Consider the following 20,985-nt stretch of genomic DNA (forward strand, 5'->3'; position numbering starts at 1 on the left):
GTCTATTCAAATCCTTTGCCCATTTTTAAATTGGGTTATTTATCTTTTTATGACTGAATTGTAGGAGATATGTGATTTGAAAATATTCTCCCCCATTCTGTTTGCTGTCTTTTCACTTTCTTGATGATGTCATTTGAAGCATAAAAGTTTCTAATTTGATGAAGTCCAATTTATCCTTTCGTCACTTGTGCTTTTGGTGCCATAGCTAAAAAACCAACACCTGATCCAAGGTCTCAAAGATTTACTCCCACGCTTTCTTTTAAGAGTGTTACAGTTTTAGCTCTTACATTCAGGTCTATGATCCATTTGGAGTTAATTTTGTGTATGGTATAAGGATTTGATTCTTCTGCTCATAGTCATGCAGTTGCCGCAGCACCATTTCTCGAAAAGACTACCCTTTTCTTTCCCCCAATGAATTGTCTTGACATCCTCGTAGAAAATCAATTTGACCACGAAGGTGAGGGTTTATTTCTAGATGCTTGATTCCAGACCAATGATCTATATGTCTGTCTTCATGCCAGTACCATACTGTCTTGATTACTGTAACTTTGCAGTAAGCTTTGGAATCAGGAAATTTGAGTCCTCCAATTTTGTTCTTTTTCAAGACTGTTTTGGTTATTCTGGGGCCCTTTCATTTCCAAATGAATTTTAAGATCAGCTTGTCAATTTCTGCAAAAAGGCAGCTGGAATTTTGTTAAGGATGGCACTGAATCTGCAGATCAATTTGGGGAGTACTGCTATCTAACAATACTAAATCTTCCAACCCATGAACATAGGATGTCTTTCCATTTATTTAAAGCTTCATTAATTTCTTTCAACACTGTTTTACAGTTTTCAGTGTACACGTTTTGCACTTATTTTGCTAAATTTATTCTTTTTGATGCTATTTTAAGTGGAACTGTTTTATTTTCACATTATTCATTGTTAGTGTATAAAAATAAAATAGTTTTACATATTGATCTTAATGGAGCCCTGGTGGTACAATGGTTAAGAGCCTGCCTGCTAACAAAGGTCAGCAGTTTGAATCTACCAGCCGCTCCTTGGAAATCCTATGGGGCAGTTCTACTCTGTCCTATAGGGTCGCTATGAGTCAGAATCGACTCGATTGCAATGGGTTCATTTTTTTTTTTTTAATTAGGATTTTCTATATATAAGATCATAATATCTGTGACCAGAAATAGTTTTATTTCTTCCTTTACAATCCGGAGGCCTCTTCTTTCTTTTGCTTGCCGAACTGCCCTGGCTAGAACTTCCAGTAGAATGTTGAATAGGAGTGGGGTAAGCAAGCATCCTCATCTTGTTCCTGATCTTTTGAGGAAAACATTCAGTTCTTTCACCATTAAGCATGATGTTAGCTGGGGTTATACGTAGATACACTTGAGGAAGTTCCCTTCCATTTGTAGTTTGTTGAGTGTTTTTAAGACGAAAGCTGAGGATCTTATTAAATGCTTTTTCTGTGTCTACTGAGATGACCAAGTGGCTTTTGTCCTTAATTCTATTATGATGTATTATACTGATTGATTTTCATGTGAAACTACCCTTGCATTCCTAGGATAAACACTACTTGGTCATGGTGTATAACCCCTTTTATATGTTGCTGAATTTGGTTTGTTAGTATTTTTGAGGATTTTTGCATCTATATCCACAAGGGATTATTGTCTTTAGGTTCTTTTCTTGTGATGTCTTTGCCTGGTTTTTGTATTAGGACAATACTGGCCTCATAGAATGAGTTCAGACGTACTCCCCGCTCTTCTATTTTTTGGAAGACTTTGTGAAGGACTGGTGTTAATTCTTCTTTAAACATAGGGTAGAATTTGGCAGTGAAACTATCTGTCATGGATTGAATTGTGTCCCCCTGAAATATGCATCATCTTGGCTAGACAGTGATTCTCAGTATTGTGTGGCTATCCTCCATTTTATGTGCTGTAAATCCTAAACCTCTATATGTTAATGAGACAGGATTAGTGTGTGGTATATCCTGAGTCACACCTTTTATCTTACAAGAGATAGAAGGACAGAGCAACGAGCAAACCGGAGAAGGACCTTACTACCACCGAGAAAGAAGAGCCAGGAACAGAATGCATCCTTTGGACCTGGGGTCCCTGCGCTGGGAACCTTCTAGACCCAGAGGCAGACTGATGCCAGGACACATGGGGACTTCCAAGGAATGCTGGGCCCACAGATGTTGAAAAGAGACAAGGACCAATCCCCAGAGCTGACAGAGAAAGCCTTCTTATAGAGCTGGTGCTCTGAATTTGGTCTTCTAGCCTCCTAAACTGTGAGAGAATAAATTTGTTTGTTAAAGCCATCCACTTGTGGTATTTCTGTTACAGCAGCACTAGACAACTAAGATAATATCTAAGCCTGAGCTTTTCTTTGTGGAAAGTTTATTGATTAGTAATTCAATCTCTTTACTTGTTACAGGTGTGTTTAAATGTTCTCTTTCTTTGTGAGTCAGTTTTGGTAGTTTATGTCTTTCTAAGAATTTGCCTGTTTCATCTAGGTTATATAATTTGTTGGCATACAGTTGTTTATTATATTCCCCACTTTCATTTCTGATTTTAGTTATTTGCATTTTCTCTTGGTCAGTCTAGCTAAAAATTTGTCAATTTTATTGGTCTTTTCAAATAATCAGCTTTTTGCTTATTTTCTCTACTGTTTTTATATTCTCTATTTCTGCTCTAATCTTTACTACTTCCTTCCTTCTGCTTGCTTTGTGCTTAGTTTGATATTCTTTTTCTAGTTTCTTAAAGTGGAAAGTTAGGTTATTAATTTCATTTACAGCTATCAATTTCCCTATAAGTGCTGCTTTAGCTGCATCTCGTAAGATTTGGTATGTTGCGTTTTCATCATCATTCACCTCAAAGTATTTTCTAATTTCCCTTGTGATTTCTTGACGCACTGATTTTTTAGGAGTGTGCTGTTTAATTTTCACATATTTGTGAATTTTCCAAATTTCCTTGTTACTGATTTCTAATTTCATTCCACTGTGGTCGGAGAATATACTTTGCATGATTTTAATCATTTTAAACTTACTGAAACTCTTTTATGGCCTAACATAAGGGATACTGGTTTGTAGTTTCTTTTCTTGTGATCTCTTTGTGGTTTTTGTATTCTCTATCCTGGAGAATGTTCCATGTTCCATTCTTCAACTTGGGAAGAATGTATATTCTGCTGATAGAATGTGTCTTGTGGAGTATTCTATAGATGTCTAGTTAGGTCTAGCTGGCTTATAGTTTGTTCAAGTCTTCTATTTCCTTGCTGATCTTCTGCCTAATTGGTCTATCCATTATTCAAAGTAGGGTGCTGAAGTCCCCAACTTTTTCTTTTTTTTTTTATTGTACTTCAGGTGAAGGCTTACAGAACAAATAGTTTCTCATGAAACAGTAGTACAGATGTTGTTTTATGACACTGGTTAACAACCCCACAACATATCAACCCTCTAACTTCTCAACCTTTTTTTTTGGTGAAAATACACATAGCCAAAGATACACCATTTCAAAAATTTCTACATGCACGGTTCAGTGACATTGATTACGCTCTTCCAATTGTGCTGTTATTCTCCCCAACTGTTATTTTTGAATTAGTTATCTTCCCCTTCAACGCTAATTTTGCTTCTTGTATTTTGGGGCTCTGTTTTTTATCAGAAGGAGCCCTTGTGACACAGTGGTTAAAGCAACTGACTGCTAACCAAAAGGTCGGCAGTTCAAAACCGCCAGCAGCTCTGCAGGAGAAAGATGTGTCAGTCTGCTTCCGTAGAGATTTACAACCTCGGGAACCCCATGGAGTCACTATGAGTTGGAATCAACTCCACAGAAGTAAGTTTGGTTTTGGGTTTGGGTTCTTTTAGCAGACTGGATAATCTCAACTGACCTGTCTTCAATCAAGTTTGCTGATTCTTTCTTCTGCTAACTTAAATCTGCTACTGAGCTCCTCTGGTGAATTAATGTCAGTTACTGTATTTTTCCACTCCAGAATTTCTCTTTGGTTCTTTTTTACAGTCTTTTTACTGATATTCTCTATTTGCTGAGACATCATTCTCATACTTTCCTTTAATTATTTGGACATGGTTCCTTTTAGTTCCTTGAACATATTTGCGATGGCTGACAAAATTTTGTCTAGTTAAGTCCAACATCTGGGCTTCCTCAGGGATGGTTTCTGCTGAATGCTTTTTCCCCCCTCTATGGCTGTCCTGTGTCTTGTAATTTTTTGGTTAATATGTACATATTTTAAGTAGTATATTGTGGTAATTGTGGAAACCAGAGTCCTCCACCTCCCTAGAGTTTGTTGTTATTGATGTTTGTCATTGTTGTTGCTGTTCTGTTTATTTAGAAACTTTCCTGAAATAATTCTGTAAAGTCTGTATTCTTTGTCATGTAGTCTCTGCCCAGTTAGCTCAATGGTCAGCTAAATGATTCAACAGATTTCCTTAAATGCCTTGAACCTGTAAGTCTCCCAGCTTTTGCCAAATGGCTGTATGTGTGTGCTGGGACATGTTCTCAATGCTCTGGCAGGCAGTTTACACCTCTGCCTTACCCTTCATTTTCTGCTTGCACAGAGCCTCCAGATAAGCCAGAGGTGAAAGACTCCTTGGGTCATTCCTTGGCAGGCACACAGACCTGCACATGTGCATTGCCTTCTAGATTCCTAGGAATATATCAGAGCTTTTCAAAGCTCCCTGTAGACATTGCATTTCACAGTTTTTCATTTTAACTTTTTGGTTAGTCTCCTGTTAGGCCTAACTGATAATGCCTCTCAGACAACCATGTTAAACAGTTGCTTTAATTGTCTTTGATAAATGCCCTGTGGAAAAGGCTTTTAGCAAAGAGTGAGCTCCGAGTTAGGTCAAACAAAGAATGGAGATTTTCAGTGTGCTGCCAGATAGGTCAAATAGTGACAAGACTCTGGAGATGAGCCTTTTAGGGAGCTCCAAACTCATTCTGCCTCCTTCAGTGGCTGTTAACCATTGCCCAACCTGAGGTGTGTCAGAATAAAACTGTGCTCCATAAGGTTTTCAAAGGCTGATTTTTTGGAAGTAGGTTGCCAGGCCTTTCTTCCGAGGTGCCTCTAGATGGACTCAAACCTCCAACATTTCAGTCAGCAGCTGAGTGCTTTAACCCTTTGCGCCACCCTGGGACTCCTCAATGGCTGGTAAGCTGCTGGTTTTCACAGCTACTGTAGTTGCAAAGCTGTTCATTTTCAAGGCTACTGTGGAGCTTGGGAAAGGAGGATGGGATTAGGGCAAGGTAAAATGCCACCAAACTCACTGTGTTCTTAGATTCACTGTTCATTTGAATGAACCTCGTCAGCTGTAAACCTTTGGTTAATTTCCAGAGTTCTGAAAAAGTTAACCTCATCTGCTGTTTCAAATGTTGATGATTTGGAAGTCTTAATTTGCAGCTCAGACCTCTCCCCTAAATCTTGCACTGTATGAACACTGTTGTTCCTCTCCCTTGTGTTTTGTTCACCTTTGTCTCCCTAGTGCCTACCAGAGTCTTCTAATAAATATATGTTGAATGACTGAAAGGCATCTCTGTATTACTTCTTTTAACCGCATGTGAATCTAAAATTATGTCAAAATAAAACGTCTAAGTTTCATTTAAAAAAAGAAAAGAAAAAGGAGTACTGTGGCTACTGTAGAAAACGAACTAAGGGGCAAGAATAGATGCAAGTTAGAAGGCTTTAATAGTAATCCAGCCAATAAAACATCAACGGTGTTAACAGACAGCAAACTGGCATAAGAGAAGGTGCGTAGAGGCAGTGTATTTTTCTTCCTAAGTTATTTTTCTGCTTAGGCAACTAAAGCAAACTAATATTCTAGCCAGTGCCATTAATGGCATATTTTACAGTATAACATTCTCTAGAACAGCATTTTTAATCACAGTGTTTTCCTCATCAGTTCACTACAAATAATTTGTTCTTAATAAAAGATTTAGAAAACTCAGGTTGGTAAATATTTTATTTTTAAAAGAGGAATCAAAACAAATTTAAGGTTATCTATAATGTTTCTCTCACTAGTACCTTTTAGAAGGAGAAAGACTGGAGTTAAAGTGAATATGCCTACATTTCAAGTAAACCTGGGCTACCTTTGGGAGAATCATCCCTATTAGGTTTACAGATATCATCCGGAAAAAAGGGTTTTGAATCACAGTTTAAAAAAAAAAAAAAAAATCAAGCTTCTTTTAAACTGCAGCAATACCACAGACCAGCATTATGCTACCCAAGTGGGCACTTGCATGTTTCTTAGAAAAAATAAATGGTCACTGCTGCTTCCATTTAAACTCTATGACCTTGTGAGAAGCCCATAATGTCCAACTGAATTCTTGAAAATGATGTGTCTGACTGACTCTCCATAATGACTCCTCCAATCTAATCATACACCAACTAAAATACCCACACATAATCCATAAAGAGACTAAAAGTCGGATCGAGAAGCAAATAAGACCTAGGAAGATCTCTTCAAAGCTATTTAAAAGAACTCTCCTTTAGGAGATAAAATATTGAAACAGGTAAATCCTCAATTTCCTCATATAGCCTTTCCATCTTAACTGTATTTTTAAATGTACATCTCATTATCATACAATCATAAGGATACAGTAAAATTATGCAGATTTTAATTTTAAATTTAATTACCACTTTGTAATTACTCCTTGTTCGAGATCAATCTTAACATTAATTCTTTAAGGTACACCTCGAATTTCTATGATGTTGTTTACTTTTTCTTCTATTCTCAAAATGAATTCCCACTGGGTCCTATTTAAATGTATTTTCTGTTTATCATTTATAACTAGTGACTGTGTCAAGTCCCAACAGTGTTAGACTACTGAGTAAATTAAGTCCTGCTTGTCTTCTTTCCCCATCAAGAGAAGAAATAAGCTTCTGGTACAGCATCTACTACCACATTAGATACTGAAAGTGTAGTTCATTTAGAGATCAAGACTGAAATAAAACCTTACCCTTAACTGTGCAAAGAACTCAGATGACAGATTTCTTGGTTCTTCAAATTAACACGACTGCTTCATGTTTACAAAATTATTATTGTATATTTCATATGTGGAAAACTTGATCTTTGCAAAGATTTCCCCTTTCAGTAATAAAAATTCTAGGAAACACCCACTTGGGACACTAAGCTGTTGCCAAGTCTATAACCTTCATTAAAAACTAATAGCAATGTTCTCTCATTCAATTCTATGTAAATGAAATATTATAGCCTAGAACTCCAGGATTCCACGCCTTCTCCTACCAAACCAAACCCACTGCGACTGAGTCGATTTTGAATCATAGTGACTCTGTAGGACAGAGTAAAACTACCTCATAGGGTTTCCAAGGCTGTAAATCTTTTACAGAAGCAAACTGCCGCATCTTTCTCCCATGGAGCAGCTGGCGGGTTCGAACCACCTACCTTTGGGTGAGCAGCTGAGTGCTTTAACCACTGTGCCACCAGGGCTCCATTCTTGCCTTCTAGACCTGCCAAATTTCTAAAATGATTCACTTTTTACCACTGGGTTCTGAACTTTGGTTTTCAGCCAACCTAGTCAATTAATCTTAATTGTATGTGTCTGGCTAAACCTTCCCCAGCAGAGGTTTCCCATTACACACATCCATTACTGGGATACCCATAGGTGCCAACATACACAGTGCTTTTATCCCCAGCTGTTGCTTAAGTTAATTTAACTCTTCCCTGGAACTCAAATGAAGTAGACGGTAAATGTGTGTGTAATTCTGCTACCTTAGAACATATGCTGTTTTTAAACCCCAATTAATAAACATCTAGTGATTTATTAATACTTTTCCAAAGCAAACTTTAAAGATTCTCCTTAATTCTGTTGAGACCTGCAAAACAAAGCATTATTGGTTTAGAAGCTGATGAATTATGACAACACCAGTGTTTCTTTTTAAATAATTTTATGATATATTCTAAATGTTTTTGCATTGATGTTTAACAAATTAATCCAATTCACAATAAAAATCTATTTAAATCCCATCTGTATGTAAATGTATAAATATGAAAAGAATGACATACCACCAAGATGTTTCCAATGAGAACATAGCTCAACAGTGTCTACCAACGGGAAATAAGTGGTACAGTAGAAAGAGGGCTGGTCAGAGAACCAGAACACCTGGGTTCGGACTATATAAGTAGCTTAACGAAGGCAGGGCCTTGGAAAATTACTATCTTGGCCTCAATTTCATCATTGGTAAAACATAGAGGGCTAGATTAAATGTTATTTACTGGTTGTAATAGACTGAAAAATCTGATTCTTGTAGAGCAGAGGTCAGCAAATGTTTTCTGTAAAGGGCCAGACAGAAAATACTCAGTTTTATGGGCCAGGCAGTATCTGTCACAACTACTCAACTCTGCCAAAGCACCGGAAAAACAGTCACAGACTGTAAATAAATGGGCCTGACTGTATTCCAATAAAACTTTATTTACAAAAACAGGCATTTGATGAAATTTGGTCCACAGGCCATAGTATTCCAATCCTTGTTGTAGGGTATTAAATCACATTTCCTATAATCTAGTTCCTTGCAAACTCAACATACTGGTTGAAAGCAATCTTTTTCTTCAGGAAAAAATCTTGTTTTCTTGTCTTGTTATCAATAAACCAGGAAAGATCTGTACAAAACAAAGTTGAATATTTTCACATGCCTTCCCTGTCCCTCTACCCCTTCCTTTGCCATGCCAGTGAGTAGCAGAGCACCACCATTCTTCCAGTCTCCCAGGCCTTATGAGCCTCTTGAAAGCATGTCTATACATCATCCTTTATTTTTGTCCCATCGGCAAGTCCTGTCCTTTATCCTCTTGCTAACTTCTGTCTCCTCCTAAATCTAACATATCCTCCTTTCTATCTAATCTTCCTAAAACAACACTTTCAACATGTCACTTCCCACCTTCAAAGCCTGACTGATTTCTACAGCATCAAATCTAAGCTCTAATGGACTGGAGTTCCCAAAGCCCTCTTTTTTCCTCCATCTAATCAGTGTTATTTCCTACAAGACCTCAACACCTACTCTCTGCCCAAGGCAGGATGCTCTCTAGTAGATCCCTGCAAAGTATTTCTGTGCCTTTACTACCACAGTAAGTCATACTAAAACCATTCTTCCTATTCATCCAAACCCATTATTACCTCAAGGTCTAACTCAAGGATCAATTTTTCTATAAAGCCTTATAAAGTCAATATACACAGATATGATCTATTTCTAAACTTCTACTGAATTTAGGAACAGTATTAAATGGAGTAACAAACCCTGGTAGTGCAATGGTTAAGCGCTGAGCCGCTAAATGAAAGGTTGGTAGTTCAAACCCACCCAGTAGCTCCGCAGGAGAAAGACCTGGCGATCTGCTTCTGTAAAGATTAGAGACAAGAAAAGCCTATGGGATAGTTGTACTCTGTCACATGGGGGTCACTATGAGTTGAAATCGACTTGACAGCATCCAACAACAACATATGGAGTCCCTAGGTGGTGGAAACGGTTAACGTACTCTGCTGCTAATTGAAAGGTTAGAGGTTCAAGTCTACCCACAGGTGTCTTGGAAGAAAAGCCTAGCAATCTACTTCTGAAAAACAGGCCATTGAAAACCCTATGGAACACAGTTCTACTCTGACATACATGGGGTTGCCATGAGTTGGAATCCACTCAATGGCAACTGGTTTTTATCATACAGCTTAGTACTTACCTTCCTATAACTGTTTATGGCAACCAAACTAGGTTATAAACTCTTATGTATTCACCAATGCTTAATATGATGCTAGAAACAAAACAGGTTTTAAGCAAACATAGTCTGAGAGACTAAATCAAAAGTTGTTATTGTTATAGGATGAGAAGGAATCAAATCCAAGGTCTAAAGTTTTTGCTGCTTCTTTGAATTCTTTTGGTATGTATGAGGTGCTGAGACTAACGATTAGTATGTCTTATTCTGATTAAGTTTCCCAAACACAAATTACTGCAGACATTACTGGAAGTAAGGAATAACCATTACTACGCCTTATACTCTGATTACATTTCCCAAACAGAAAGTAGTGTAGCTGTTATTAAAGAAAAGCAGTCTCCCAGCTCCTTATCCTTCCTGACACTGAAAATAAATAAATTAGCATACAGTTTTATAGTTAGTCCCTTATGAGTGTTCTTTAAAATGTAGACGAAGTCATCTGAGGCTATATATCTCTGTGTATACCATTACTTAAATGTCCTAGTCCAGATTTCACCTCCGATAAATCTCTACTGCTCGTCCCTAGTTCTGTACTCTACGCCTAAGGAATTCTTATACTAGTCTATATTTTTACAGTGTCTACCCTATGCCAGGAACTGTGTTAGATGTTTTAGATACTATAGCATTTGAACTTTCCAGCTATCTTGTGAGACAGGTGCTATTATTAAGCTCACCTCACCGAGAAAGAAAATGAAGCTACTTGCCCAAGTTTGTATGGCTAGTTAATAACAATGCCAGGAATCAAGCCTTCAATCCTACATCTTCTGACTGTTGCTCTCACTTCTCTGGACTTCTTGTGAAAAACACACTCTACCTATGCTCCCCAGTCAATCCTATCCAGTAATGAGCCATCCAGAGGTCTCAGAACCCCAAGGCTCAATTTCATCTTTCTGACTTAACAGTCACAAGTATGGAGTTCAAGTTTCCCATCTGGGCAAACAACAAAAATGCCAAAAACCTTCAAGAGCAGCAAGTCAGGAAGAATCAAGCATCCATAACAGAAGATTGGCAGTTGCCAGTGATTTAGACTATGTATACAAGCGGCTGTATGTAAGGTTAATATGTAAAAGCAAAGCAGAGGCAGACTACTTTGGGTTCAAATCCTGGGCCCACTTAATGGATAAATAACTATGGGCCAGTTAAATAATCTCTCTGAGCCTCAGTTAAATTGCTGTAAAATTCATAGGATTAGATAACAACACATTTAAAGCACACAACACAGTGTCTGGCACCCGCTAAGTACTCAATAAAGGTTTTCTGTAATTACTTTTAAGGTTGAAGTGGGAAGTCTGAAAAACAGGCAGTTCTAAGCATTTTATCCTCTGATTTCTTTATGGCCAGAGAGCCCAAACTAGAACATAAATGAATGAGGCAATGGGTCATAGCTGTAATCCCCATTTAGGGGAATTACATACTGTTGCCTACTTCACAGCCATAGACTGGCTATTTCATCTCTGCATCTTACATCTCTGTAGGAATATTTCCCAAAACAAAAATGACCAGCAACTCTGTGTCTCTAGGCACATAGTCTCTGCCTAGAGAATCCTCTCAGATTTAAGTGACTACTAAATCTCAAGGTCCAGGCTACACTGCTTCCTACTGGGATGTTACTCACCCAAAATCCCAGAATGAAGAGTTTGTGAGCACTTGAAAAAGAAAGGTAATTACCAGAAATGCAAAGACTACTAAGAGCCAGGAAAGAATCACAAATTCCTAAAGTCACTATTTTGGCCATTGCAAAGTATCTTATATTTAAGTACATCTTAACTTTCAGCAGAGAATCTAACAAAACTTCTCACAATGGGGAGGTACGATGTGGAGATTTTTAGCCAGTTGAAATAACTATTAAACCATGACTCAAGCAACCTGTACAGAATCTGTATCACAGTACTATACTTGGCTTCACCTTGGCCCACATTTTTATAAACATACAGACAGCATAAGTATCAAATTTTACAGTGAAATAAAGCTGAGATTAAAATATGAAACACAATTTCAATATTCAAAAACACCTCCAACCAAAATTTTGAAATTTACAAAGTATGAATGAAATGTCTCAACTTTGATAATTTTGGTCATAACTCATGTAATGGAAGCTAGAAATCCTAGTAACTGAGAGATGGGGCTGTACATTTTCATTCATTCAACAAGTAAGTATCGAGTAAGTACTATGTGACCAAGCATTCTTATACAATCTAGAAAAACAGCAGTGAACAAACCTATATCCCTGTCCTTAGGGAGTTTATAATCTAATGGGAGGAAACAGAGAATAAGCAAATATGATGTCAGGTGGAAGTACTGGTATGTGCTATGAAGAAAATACAGCTAGGTAAGAGGACAGAATGATACAGGGCAATGTTGGATGAGTTTGTATATATTTATAATAATGAGAGTAAATATTTACTGAAGAAGAACAAAGGAGAGCCAGGGGATAAGGTACTATTTTATTTTAGATGGGACAATGAAGAAGCTCTCTCCCTCTGGTATGGTAATATTGAGCAAGAAACATGCATGAGGTGAGGGAGTGATCTATTTGAATTATCTCAGAGAAGGGCATTCCAGACATAGGGTATAGTAAGAACAAAGCTCTAAGGCAGGAGCTTGCTTGGCTTATTCAAAGAACAGCAAAGACAAAGTGGCAGGAGAGCTGTATTAAGTCATAGAAGATAAGGTCAGAGAAGTAGCCAGCAGCCAGGGCACAGAGAATAAAGACTTCTGGATTTATTCTGAAGGAGACGGAAAGCTATCAGATGGTTCTGAGCAGGAGAGAGTAAAATGTAGGGTAAGAGGGAAAGCAAGGACAGACACCAGTTTGAAGGCTAGTGGATTATCTTTGTAACCCCAATGTCTAACATAGCATTTGGCATATAAACCCTTATGTACACACCAGCTAGGATAATACTTATTATCCTATATATTAAAGATAATATTTCTAGTAGTATACCAAACTCAGGTTTGAATCCCAGCTTAACCACTTAAATTTTGTAGCCCTGAACATATTACTTAATCTAAGCCTCACTCTTCTCATCAATAAAATGAGGCTACCTAAGAGTTGCTGTGAGGAAGAATTTGACAATGTATATGAAGCATTTAACATAGTGCCCCGCACATAGTAGGGGTGCAAAAAAAATGGTAGGTAGTTATTCACTGAGAATATAGTTGAAGGGCAGCTGACTTCATTCAAAAGAAAGCTCATAAAAACAAAACCACAAATATCAGGAGCTTAGCTATGGACACGTTAAGCCTGAGATACTATTAGCCGTACAAGCAGAGATGTTGATCAGGCAGTTGGATACATGAGTCTAGAGTTCAGAGAAGAGGTCTGGGTTAGAGATAAAACTTTTGGAATTTAGACCATAGTTGGTATATAAAGCTATGAAACTATGTAAGACCACCAAGGGAAAAAGTGTAGATAGAAAAGAGAAGAGACCTAAGGACAGAGTCCTAGAGTACTACAACATTTACTCACCAAAGAGATGAGGAGGAAGAGTAGAGTAGAACTGAGAGGAAACGACCAGTGAGGCAGACAGAAAATCAACAGACTATGGTACCATAGAGGCTAAGTGAAAAACTTTTGTCAAGGAGACAGAGTTGAGAAGACAGGCTGAGTAAAATAAAAACTAAGACATGATCATTGGATTTAGTGACGTGGTAGACTGGTCTGGGCGAACAGGAGATTAGAATGGGTTCAAGGCAAAAAAAATGATAAACAGTAAATTTAGACAATTCACTCAAGAAATCATGCTGGAAAGGCCAGGAGAGAAATAGGGCAGTAGCTAGAAGGAGAAGTGGAATGTAAAGAAGATTTCTTTTTTAAAATGGAGAAAATAACCATGTTTGTGCGGATGGAATGGTTACAGCCAAGAGGGGGAAACTGATGATGTGGTAGAGAGAAGACCTGCTGCAGCCATTATCCTTGAGATGGCAAGGGCAGATGGGATCTAATAACAAAGTGAAGGGGCTGGCCTTAGCTAGAACAGATAGTTTATCACTAGTAACAGAAGAGAAGGTGTACACACATAAAGGCAGGTAGGTAGATCGATGTTATAGAGGAAGCTTACAGAAATTGTCTTCTGACTGCTTCAATTTCCTCAGAGAAATAGGAAGCAAGTTCATCAACAGACAGTGAAGATGGGGCACAAAGTATTCTAGTTTTGAGGGGAAAGGAGAAACTATGAAACAGTCATCTAAGAGACTGAACGGACTAAAGAAATATAGTGTGATTGGTTGAAAGTGATACCAGTTGGCAAGTTTTTCTCTACCAGTGTTTGGCCCCACAGGTGCAGGTAAAGATACAGAATAGGTGGAGATTTAGGGAAAGCTAAGATACTGGTTAGTCAAACAAGTACAATGAAGGGAGATAAACAGAGGATTTAAGGGTGTATGCAAGAGAGTGATAATAATGATTGACTATGGAAAAGCAGAATAGGGAGTGAAGTGAGAACATGAGGGGGATGAGGGACAGTAAAAAGGTGATAGGATCAATAGACTCTTGGTTCTGGTGGGGTTAGTATATTAAAAGAAGTCAGAAAGATGGAAAATTGTATTTGGGGAGTAGGATGTTTACAACTGAAATTACCATAGGAGTTTAAGGATTACTACAGCATAGAACCAGATGCTTGGGACTCCTACATTTAATAAGAAAGGTCAGGGCAGAAGTAAAATGAGAATCCATGTGTCAGATCTGAATGGCAGGTGAGAGAATTAAAGGTAGATGATGGAAAACAGCCTGAGAATTCCTAAATAATTTATATATGTTATCAAAAACTATTAGAGGAAACTAATTCCAACTTTTCTAAGGAAAACAATGATTCAAGTTAAAAAAAAAAAAAGATACAATCTGACTGACAAATTAGTTTTAAAAAAAAGACTCAATCACTTTATTATTTTCCAAGTTTCATTGTTCAAAATACATTCATAGGTCCTAGAGACCTATACTTCTCTGCTTCCAGAGTTAAATGTATAAAGTAACAAGTTAAAGTTAAGTGGATTTCCCAGTCACAGAGAAATCATTACTTGAAGAAAAAACAGCCTTCATATTTAAATATTTCAAAGCAAACTATCACCCAAATATGTATACATCCACCTATATATTTTTTAATCACCTACTTTTCAAATCCACCTATAAACATAACTTTACACTCCATCTGTTGAACGGTTGTACATACAATTAAAATGGTACTTTTCAGTAGCCTGAAAAGAGTCTTGGTTTTCATCCTGATGTGAAAAAATAAGCCATACAACATCTATCAATCTATTAAACTTGTACTTAATTTTTAGCAAGTGTGAATGACAGCAACAGTTACTTTCTTTACTCACCTCCTTAATAGCATCTTCATTAGGAAGCATGGAACATAAACATGTGATATAGGCTTGCTGAAAAGATGCCACATTTGGAATTTCTTTAGATTCTGCACATAGTTTTGATAAAGCAGTAGCCTGCGGTATGCAGTTGGATTTCAACAAATGTTTTATTCGCATTTGCAGAAAGGAAGGTCCTTCTTGTGCAATCAACTTATTGACTAGAAAAAAGGAAAAACAAAACAGTTTGATAGCATATCATGCAACATGTCAGGCTTGTTAAGATGAAAATTTGATATTATGTTTTTTTTGTTGCTAGTTTGTTTTGTTTTAGTTGATAAAATTTCAGTTGATAAAACTGGGAAGTTTATTCTGATCTCAATACTCATCTAGCAGAACAAAGAGCACAATTAATTTTGCTAAACATTCCCACATTAGTTAATAGTCTTATCTTGAACATAAAACCTTTTAATAAAGCTAGTAACATTTTATCAAAATTGTTTAACCACCTTCTCCCTCACTTTCCGACGATAGTAAGGAATAGTGAAATGAACTGTAAGTGTAAGTACAGAAAAAGAAGCAAGTAACCTAGATGATATTAACAACTACCACTAGAACACTTAGGAGGTACCAAGCTTTAAATTGTTTTTATATACCTCTCATTTATTCTTCACACCACCACCAAGGCAAGTATTATTATCCCCAGTTTAAGGTTAGGAAAATTAATATTCAGAGAAGTTAGGTAACTTGCCAAGGATTCCAAAGCCAGTGGTGCTCTTTCCTTTAAACCAGGCATTTCTCAAAGTGTTTTCCACCGACCAAAAGACCTGAGAGATAGTCCTAGAAAAAAAAAGGATTCCTTGGTCAAATCTCTGAACAGTCCTGCAATAAAGAAAACTGTTCACTTTTAGTTAACCCAATGTCTCCCAAATGGATTTGACCAGAGAACCCTTCTACACATATTACTAATGTCCTATAAAATGTATGTTCCTGGTTCAGTTCACACTTTGAGAAATGTTTCCCTGAACGGTAATGAAGATTAAGCACCTGAGCACTGATTATGCAGAAGTCTGGACAAGTCCTCAATTTTCGAACAGTAGATACTTAACAGGTACATGACATCAATTATTACATAGTATTACTTAAAGAACAGAACTGGGAGTATTGCATGTCAAACCAAGTGCTGAGTGAACAAACTGTTTTAGGTGGCTAATAATCTAAAATAGGGTTTCTCAAGCATTAAAGTGCCTTATGAATCACCTGGAGATCTTACTAAAATGCAGATTCTTACTCAGTAGGTCTGGGATGAGACCTGACATTTTGCTGTTCTAACAAGCTCCCAGGTGATACTTATGTTGCTAGGTCCGCAGGCCACATACGGAGTGGCAAAGATCAATAGTAAAGATAAACAACTGGCCCAATCTTAACTGTGTACCAGAATGAACTGTAGAATTTTTTAAAATTATTTATCTTTTTAAAAAATAGGTAACACATGACAGAATATTCAAAAGGCGCACAAAAAAGTTAGAAGTCCCCCTTCTACCTTTAGTTCATCTCCCCCAGAAACAAGTGTTTACAATTTCTTGTTTATCCTTCCAGAAATATTCTGACTACAGACTTTTTTCCACATAATACATCATAAAGGTCACTCTATAATTAACATATTTATAGCTAACTCATTATTTTTTACAACTGAATAGTATTCCACTATATGGATGTACTATGATTTATTTAACCAATCCCCTACTAATGCACTTGCAAGTGGTTTCCGATCTCTGGCAATCATCAATAATGTTACAATTTATAACCCCGTACACAGGTCATGAATTCCCAGAAGTGGAATTGCTAGGTTAAAGGTTTTGTTCATTTGTAATATTGATACCTACTGTCAAATTCCTCTCCAAAGATTATACCAATTTATAATCCCACCAGCAACGTACAAGGTTCCCATTTCCTGTGGCACTTTAATAAATTCTAGATTCCAGAGCTGCAATCCTAGAGACCTGACTTAGCAGATTTGAGGTGGAGCCACTGGGACCGCAGTGTGTGTTTTTGTTTTGTTGTTTTTACATTCCACAAATATTCTAATGTGTAATCAAGGTCAAAAAGCAGAGATGAAAAACATCACCTTCACTTAGACTTTGCCATTTTACTCCCACAGTCACTAAATTCCATAAAATGAACTCACAATCACCCCCTCTGCCAAATAGCTCCTCATTCTGTACCTCTATCTGCAGTAATGGTACTCTCTTAATCACACAGAAATGAAACGTTGGCATTATATTTGCTCTCTCTACCTTGATACTTCCTCAAAGGAAACTCAGTTATTATGTTCTAGTAATTCTTTTTTTAAACTCTCTCCAATTCAGCTCCTCCCTATTCCTGCCACATTTGTCAACCCTATATATCCTATTCTGCCTAACATTAGATTCTGCTCTATTTATCTGCCCTACCAGATTGTAAAGCAATTTTAAAAATCCCACAGGAGGCAACACACCTGAAAACAGGAATGTTACACCTTCACCACCACACGTCTTCTAAACTCTTCCATAGCATTTTACTTCTTTCATCATGCTTAATTTTCTCTTTAAGGATTGTAATAAGAGGTTATACAGTACATAAAGGTTAAGAGTCAGGTTTTAGAATCACAGATCTGAGGTTGAGTCTTGGCTCTGACAGATACTAGTTGTGAGATGCCTGGACAAGTTAACTGACCTCTCTGTGTTTCAGTTTCTTTACCACACTGAGATGAAAGAATCATAAACAAAATACCAGTAACACAGATATAACACTTAGCACAGGACCAGGCACAGAGTAGGTGAAATGCTCAATAACAGCTGCTGCAATTTCTGTCTCTGATACCCCCCCTTAATTATATCAGACTGTCAGTAATTTGTAAGCAAATACTATGCCATGTTCACTTTTGTATTCCCTATAGCACTAAGCACAATGCCTTATACAGTAAAACCTGTGAAAGCCAGAACCTGTAAGGCAGAAACCTGCCAGAGAAGGAAAACTCAAATATTTTCCACTAAAACGAGCAACAGAAAAGCGGTAAGACTGCAAAGGCAGAAAATCTGCAAGACCCGGAAAAACAAGGCAGTCCTGTTGAGTTCCGGCTCTCACAGGTTTCACTGGATATTACAGATATTTAATAAAGCCATGTATTTAGTAACTGAATGGTTATCACTACCCAATCAAAAACTTTTTTTTTTAGTTTCTCATACAAAAATTTATACATACATTGTTATGTGACCCTAATTGCTCTCCCTATACTGTGATAGCACACTCCTCCCTTTCTACCCGATTTCCCATGTCCATTCAACCAGCTCCTGACCTTTTCTCACCTCCAGACAGAAGCTGCCCATTTAGTCTCATGTATCTACTTGAGCTAAGAAGCACACTCTTCACAAGTATCATTTTATGTCCCACAGTCCAGTCCAATCTCTGTCCAAAGAGCTGGCCTCGGGAATTGTTTTAGTTCTGGGTTAACAGACAGTCTGGGGGCCATGCTTTCCGGGGTTCCTCCAGTCTCAGTCAGACCATTAAGTCTGGTCTTTTTACTAGAATTTCCAAGCAAAAACTTTTAACATTTCCCAACGTGGGATAAAATTCTGCCTCTACAATTTTAACTAAGTGACCTTGGGCATGCCCATCACATAGTAGACACTCTATAAATCATAGTTATTACTTTTGTGAGGAAGGAGTCCTGGTGGCAGAATGCTTAAGCATTTGGCTAATAACTGAAAGGCCAGCAGTTCGAACCCACCAGCTGCTCTGTGGGAGAAAAGACCTGGATATCCATAAAGAGAAGATTACAGCCTAGGAAACCCTATGGGGCAGTTCTACTCTGTCGTATAGTGTCACTATGAGTCAGAATTGACTCGATGGAACACAACAACTTCTGTGAGAGAAAACTATTCAAGATATTACAACCATATTTAAACTGTTGCTTTAGCAATTTTCCAGAGCTTGACCTTGCATTTTTAAAACCATTTTAAGTTATGCTCAATCTTAAATTTATTTTTTGAAAAGAAAATCAATCTACATAATTCAATATTTTAAAAGATATAATACACCATATAATCCAGCAATTTGGTGCTTCCTTAAAAGCTAGAAATAGAAGTACCATATGATCCAGCAATCCCACTCCTAGCAATATATCCTAGAGAAATAAGAGCTGTCCCACGAATAGATATATGCACACCCATGTTCACTGCAGCATTGTTCACAATAGCAAAAAGATGGAACCTAGATGCCCATCAACAGATGAATGGATAAACAAACTATGGTACATACACACAACGCAGTATTACGCAAAGATAAAGAACGATGATGAATCCGCGAAGCATCTCACAACATGGATGAATCTGGAGGGCACTATGCTGAGTGAAATAAGTCAATCACAAAAGGACAAATATTGTATGAGAACACTACTGTAAAAACTCATGAAAAGGTTTATATACAAAAAGAAACAATCTTTGATGGTTGGAAAGGAGGGGACACTAAATAGACAATAGATAAGTGGTAACTTTGGTGAAGGGTAAGACAGTACACATATACTGGGGAAGCCAGCACAACTTGTACAACGAAAGGTCATGGAAGCTCCATAGACACATCCAAACTCCCTGAGGGACTGACTTGCTGGGTGGAGGGCTGTAGGGACCATGGTCTTGGGAAACATCTAGCTCAACTGGCATAACATACTTATTTTAAAAAAAAAAGTTCTATGTTCTACCTTGGTGAGTAGCATCTGGGGTCTTAATAGCCTGTAAGCAGCCATCTAAGATACTCCACTGGTCTCACCCCTTCAGGAGCAAGGCAGAATGAAGAAAACAAGATACAAGGGAAGATTAGTCCAAAGGACTAATGGACCACAACTACCATCGCCTCCACAAGACTGAGTCCAGTACAACTAGATGGTGCCCAGCTACCACCACTGACTGCTCTGACAGGGATCACAACAGAGGGTCCCGGGCAGAGCTAGAGAAAAATGTAGAACAAAATTCTAACTCTGGCCTGACAGAGACTGGAAAAACCCCAAGAATATGGTCCCTGGACACCCTTTTAGCTCAGTAATGAAGTCACTCCCGAGGTTCACCTTTCAGCCAAAGATTAGATAAACCCATAAAACAAAATGAGACTAATGAGGCACAACAGCCCAGAGACAAGGACTAGAAGGCAGAAGAGGACAGGAAAGCTGGTGATAGGGAACCCGAGGTTGAGTAAGGACAGTGTTGATGTGTACTGAGGTTGTTAACCATTGTCATAGGGCAACATGTGTACTAACTGTTTAATGAGAAACTATTTTGTTGTGTAAACCTTCATCTAAAAGGAGAACAGCAGCACAATTAGAAGAGCATAGTCAAATGTCACTGAACTGTGCATGCAGAAATTTTTGAAATGGTGTTATCTTTGGCTATGTATATTTTCACCAAAAAAAAAAAAAGGTTGAGAAGGGAGAGGGTTGACATGTCATGCGGTTGTTAACCAATGTCATAAAACAATACGTGTACTACTGTTTAATGAAAAACTATTTGTTCTGTAAACCTTTACCTGAAGTACAATTTTTAAAAAATTTTTAAAAAAGATATTATACTGACAAGTCTCACTCCCTATCATGATCCTTTTCATTTTATTTTTTCAAACATTTTAATATTAAAAAACTTTCAAACTCATCTACTCTTCAACTAGATTAAAAAATTGAACTGTTTTGTCCCTATTTCTTACCTAGCTTTTTTTTTCTTTTTCTGATCCATTTAAAAGTAAGTTGCAGATATCATGACACTTCATCTTATATATTTCATCATGTAAAACACAACCTTTAATTAAAGTCCAGTAAAAAACTGCTCTTCCATGATGTTTTTACCGATTATGCCAGGCAGAAGTGTCAACATCTGGCACTTAACATGTACTTCAGTGATAAAGTTTTTTGAGGGGAGTATGAGGGGCACAAAGTTCGAGACAGAAAA

The 20,985-nt window shown here is 37.5% G+C and overlaps 1 protein-coding gene across 1 annotated transcript in view; it reads right to left on the minus strand.

The window, feature by feature from the left end:
* RLF (RLF zinc finger) overlaps positions 1-20,985 on the minus strand; it is a 97,003-nt gene that overhangs the window by 37,889 nt on the left and 38,129 nt on the right. Inside the window, exon 5 of the mRNA XM_004371896.2 lies at positions 15,032-15,234. Coding sequence (XP_004371953.1) covers positions 15,032-15,234 — 203 coding nt within the window. The remainder of the gene's footprint in view (positions 1-15,031; positions 15,235-20,985) is intronic.

Source organism: Trichechus manatus, unplaced genomic scaffold (genome assembly GCF_000243295.1).
Source record: "Trichechus manatus latirostris isolate Lorelei unplaced genomic scaffold, TriManLat1.0 scaffold00015, whole genome shotgun sequence".
NCBI lineage: Eukaryota > Metazoa > Chordata > Mammalia > Sirenia > Trichechidae > Trichechus > Trichechus manatus.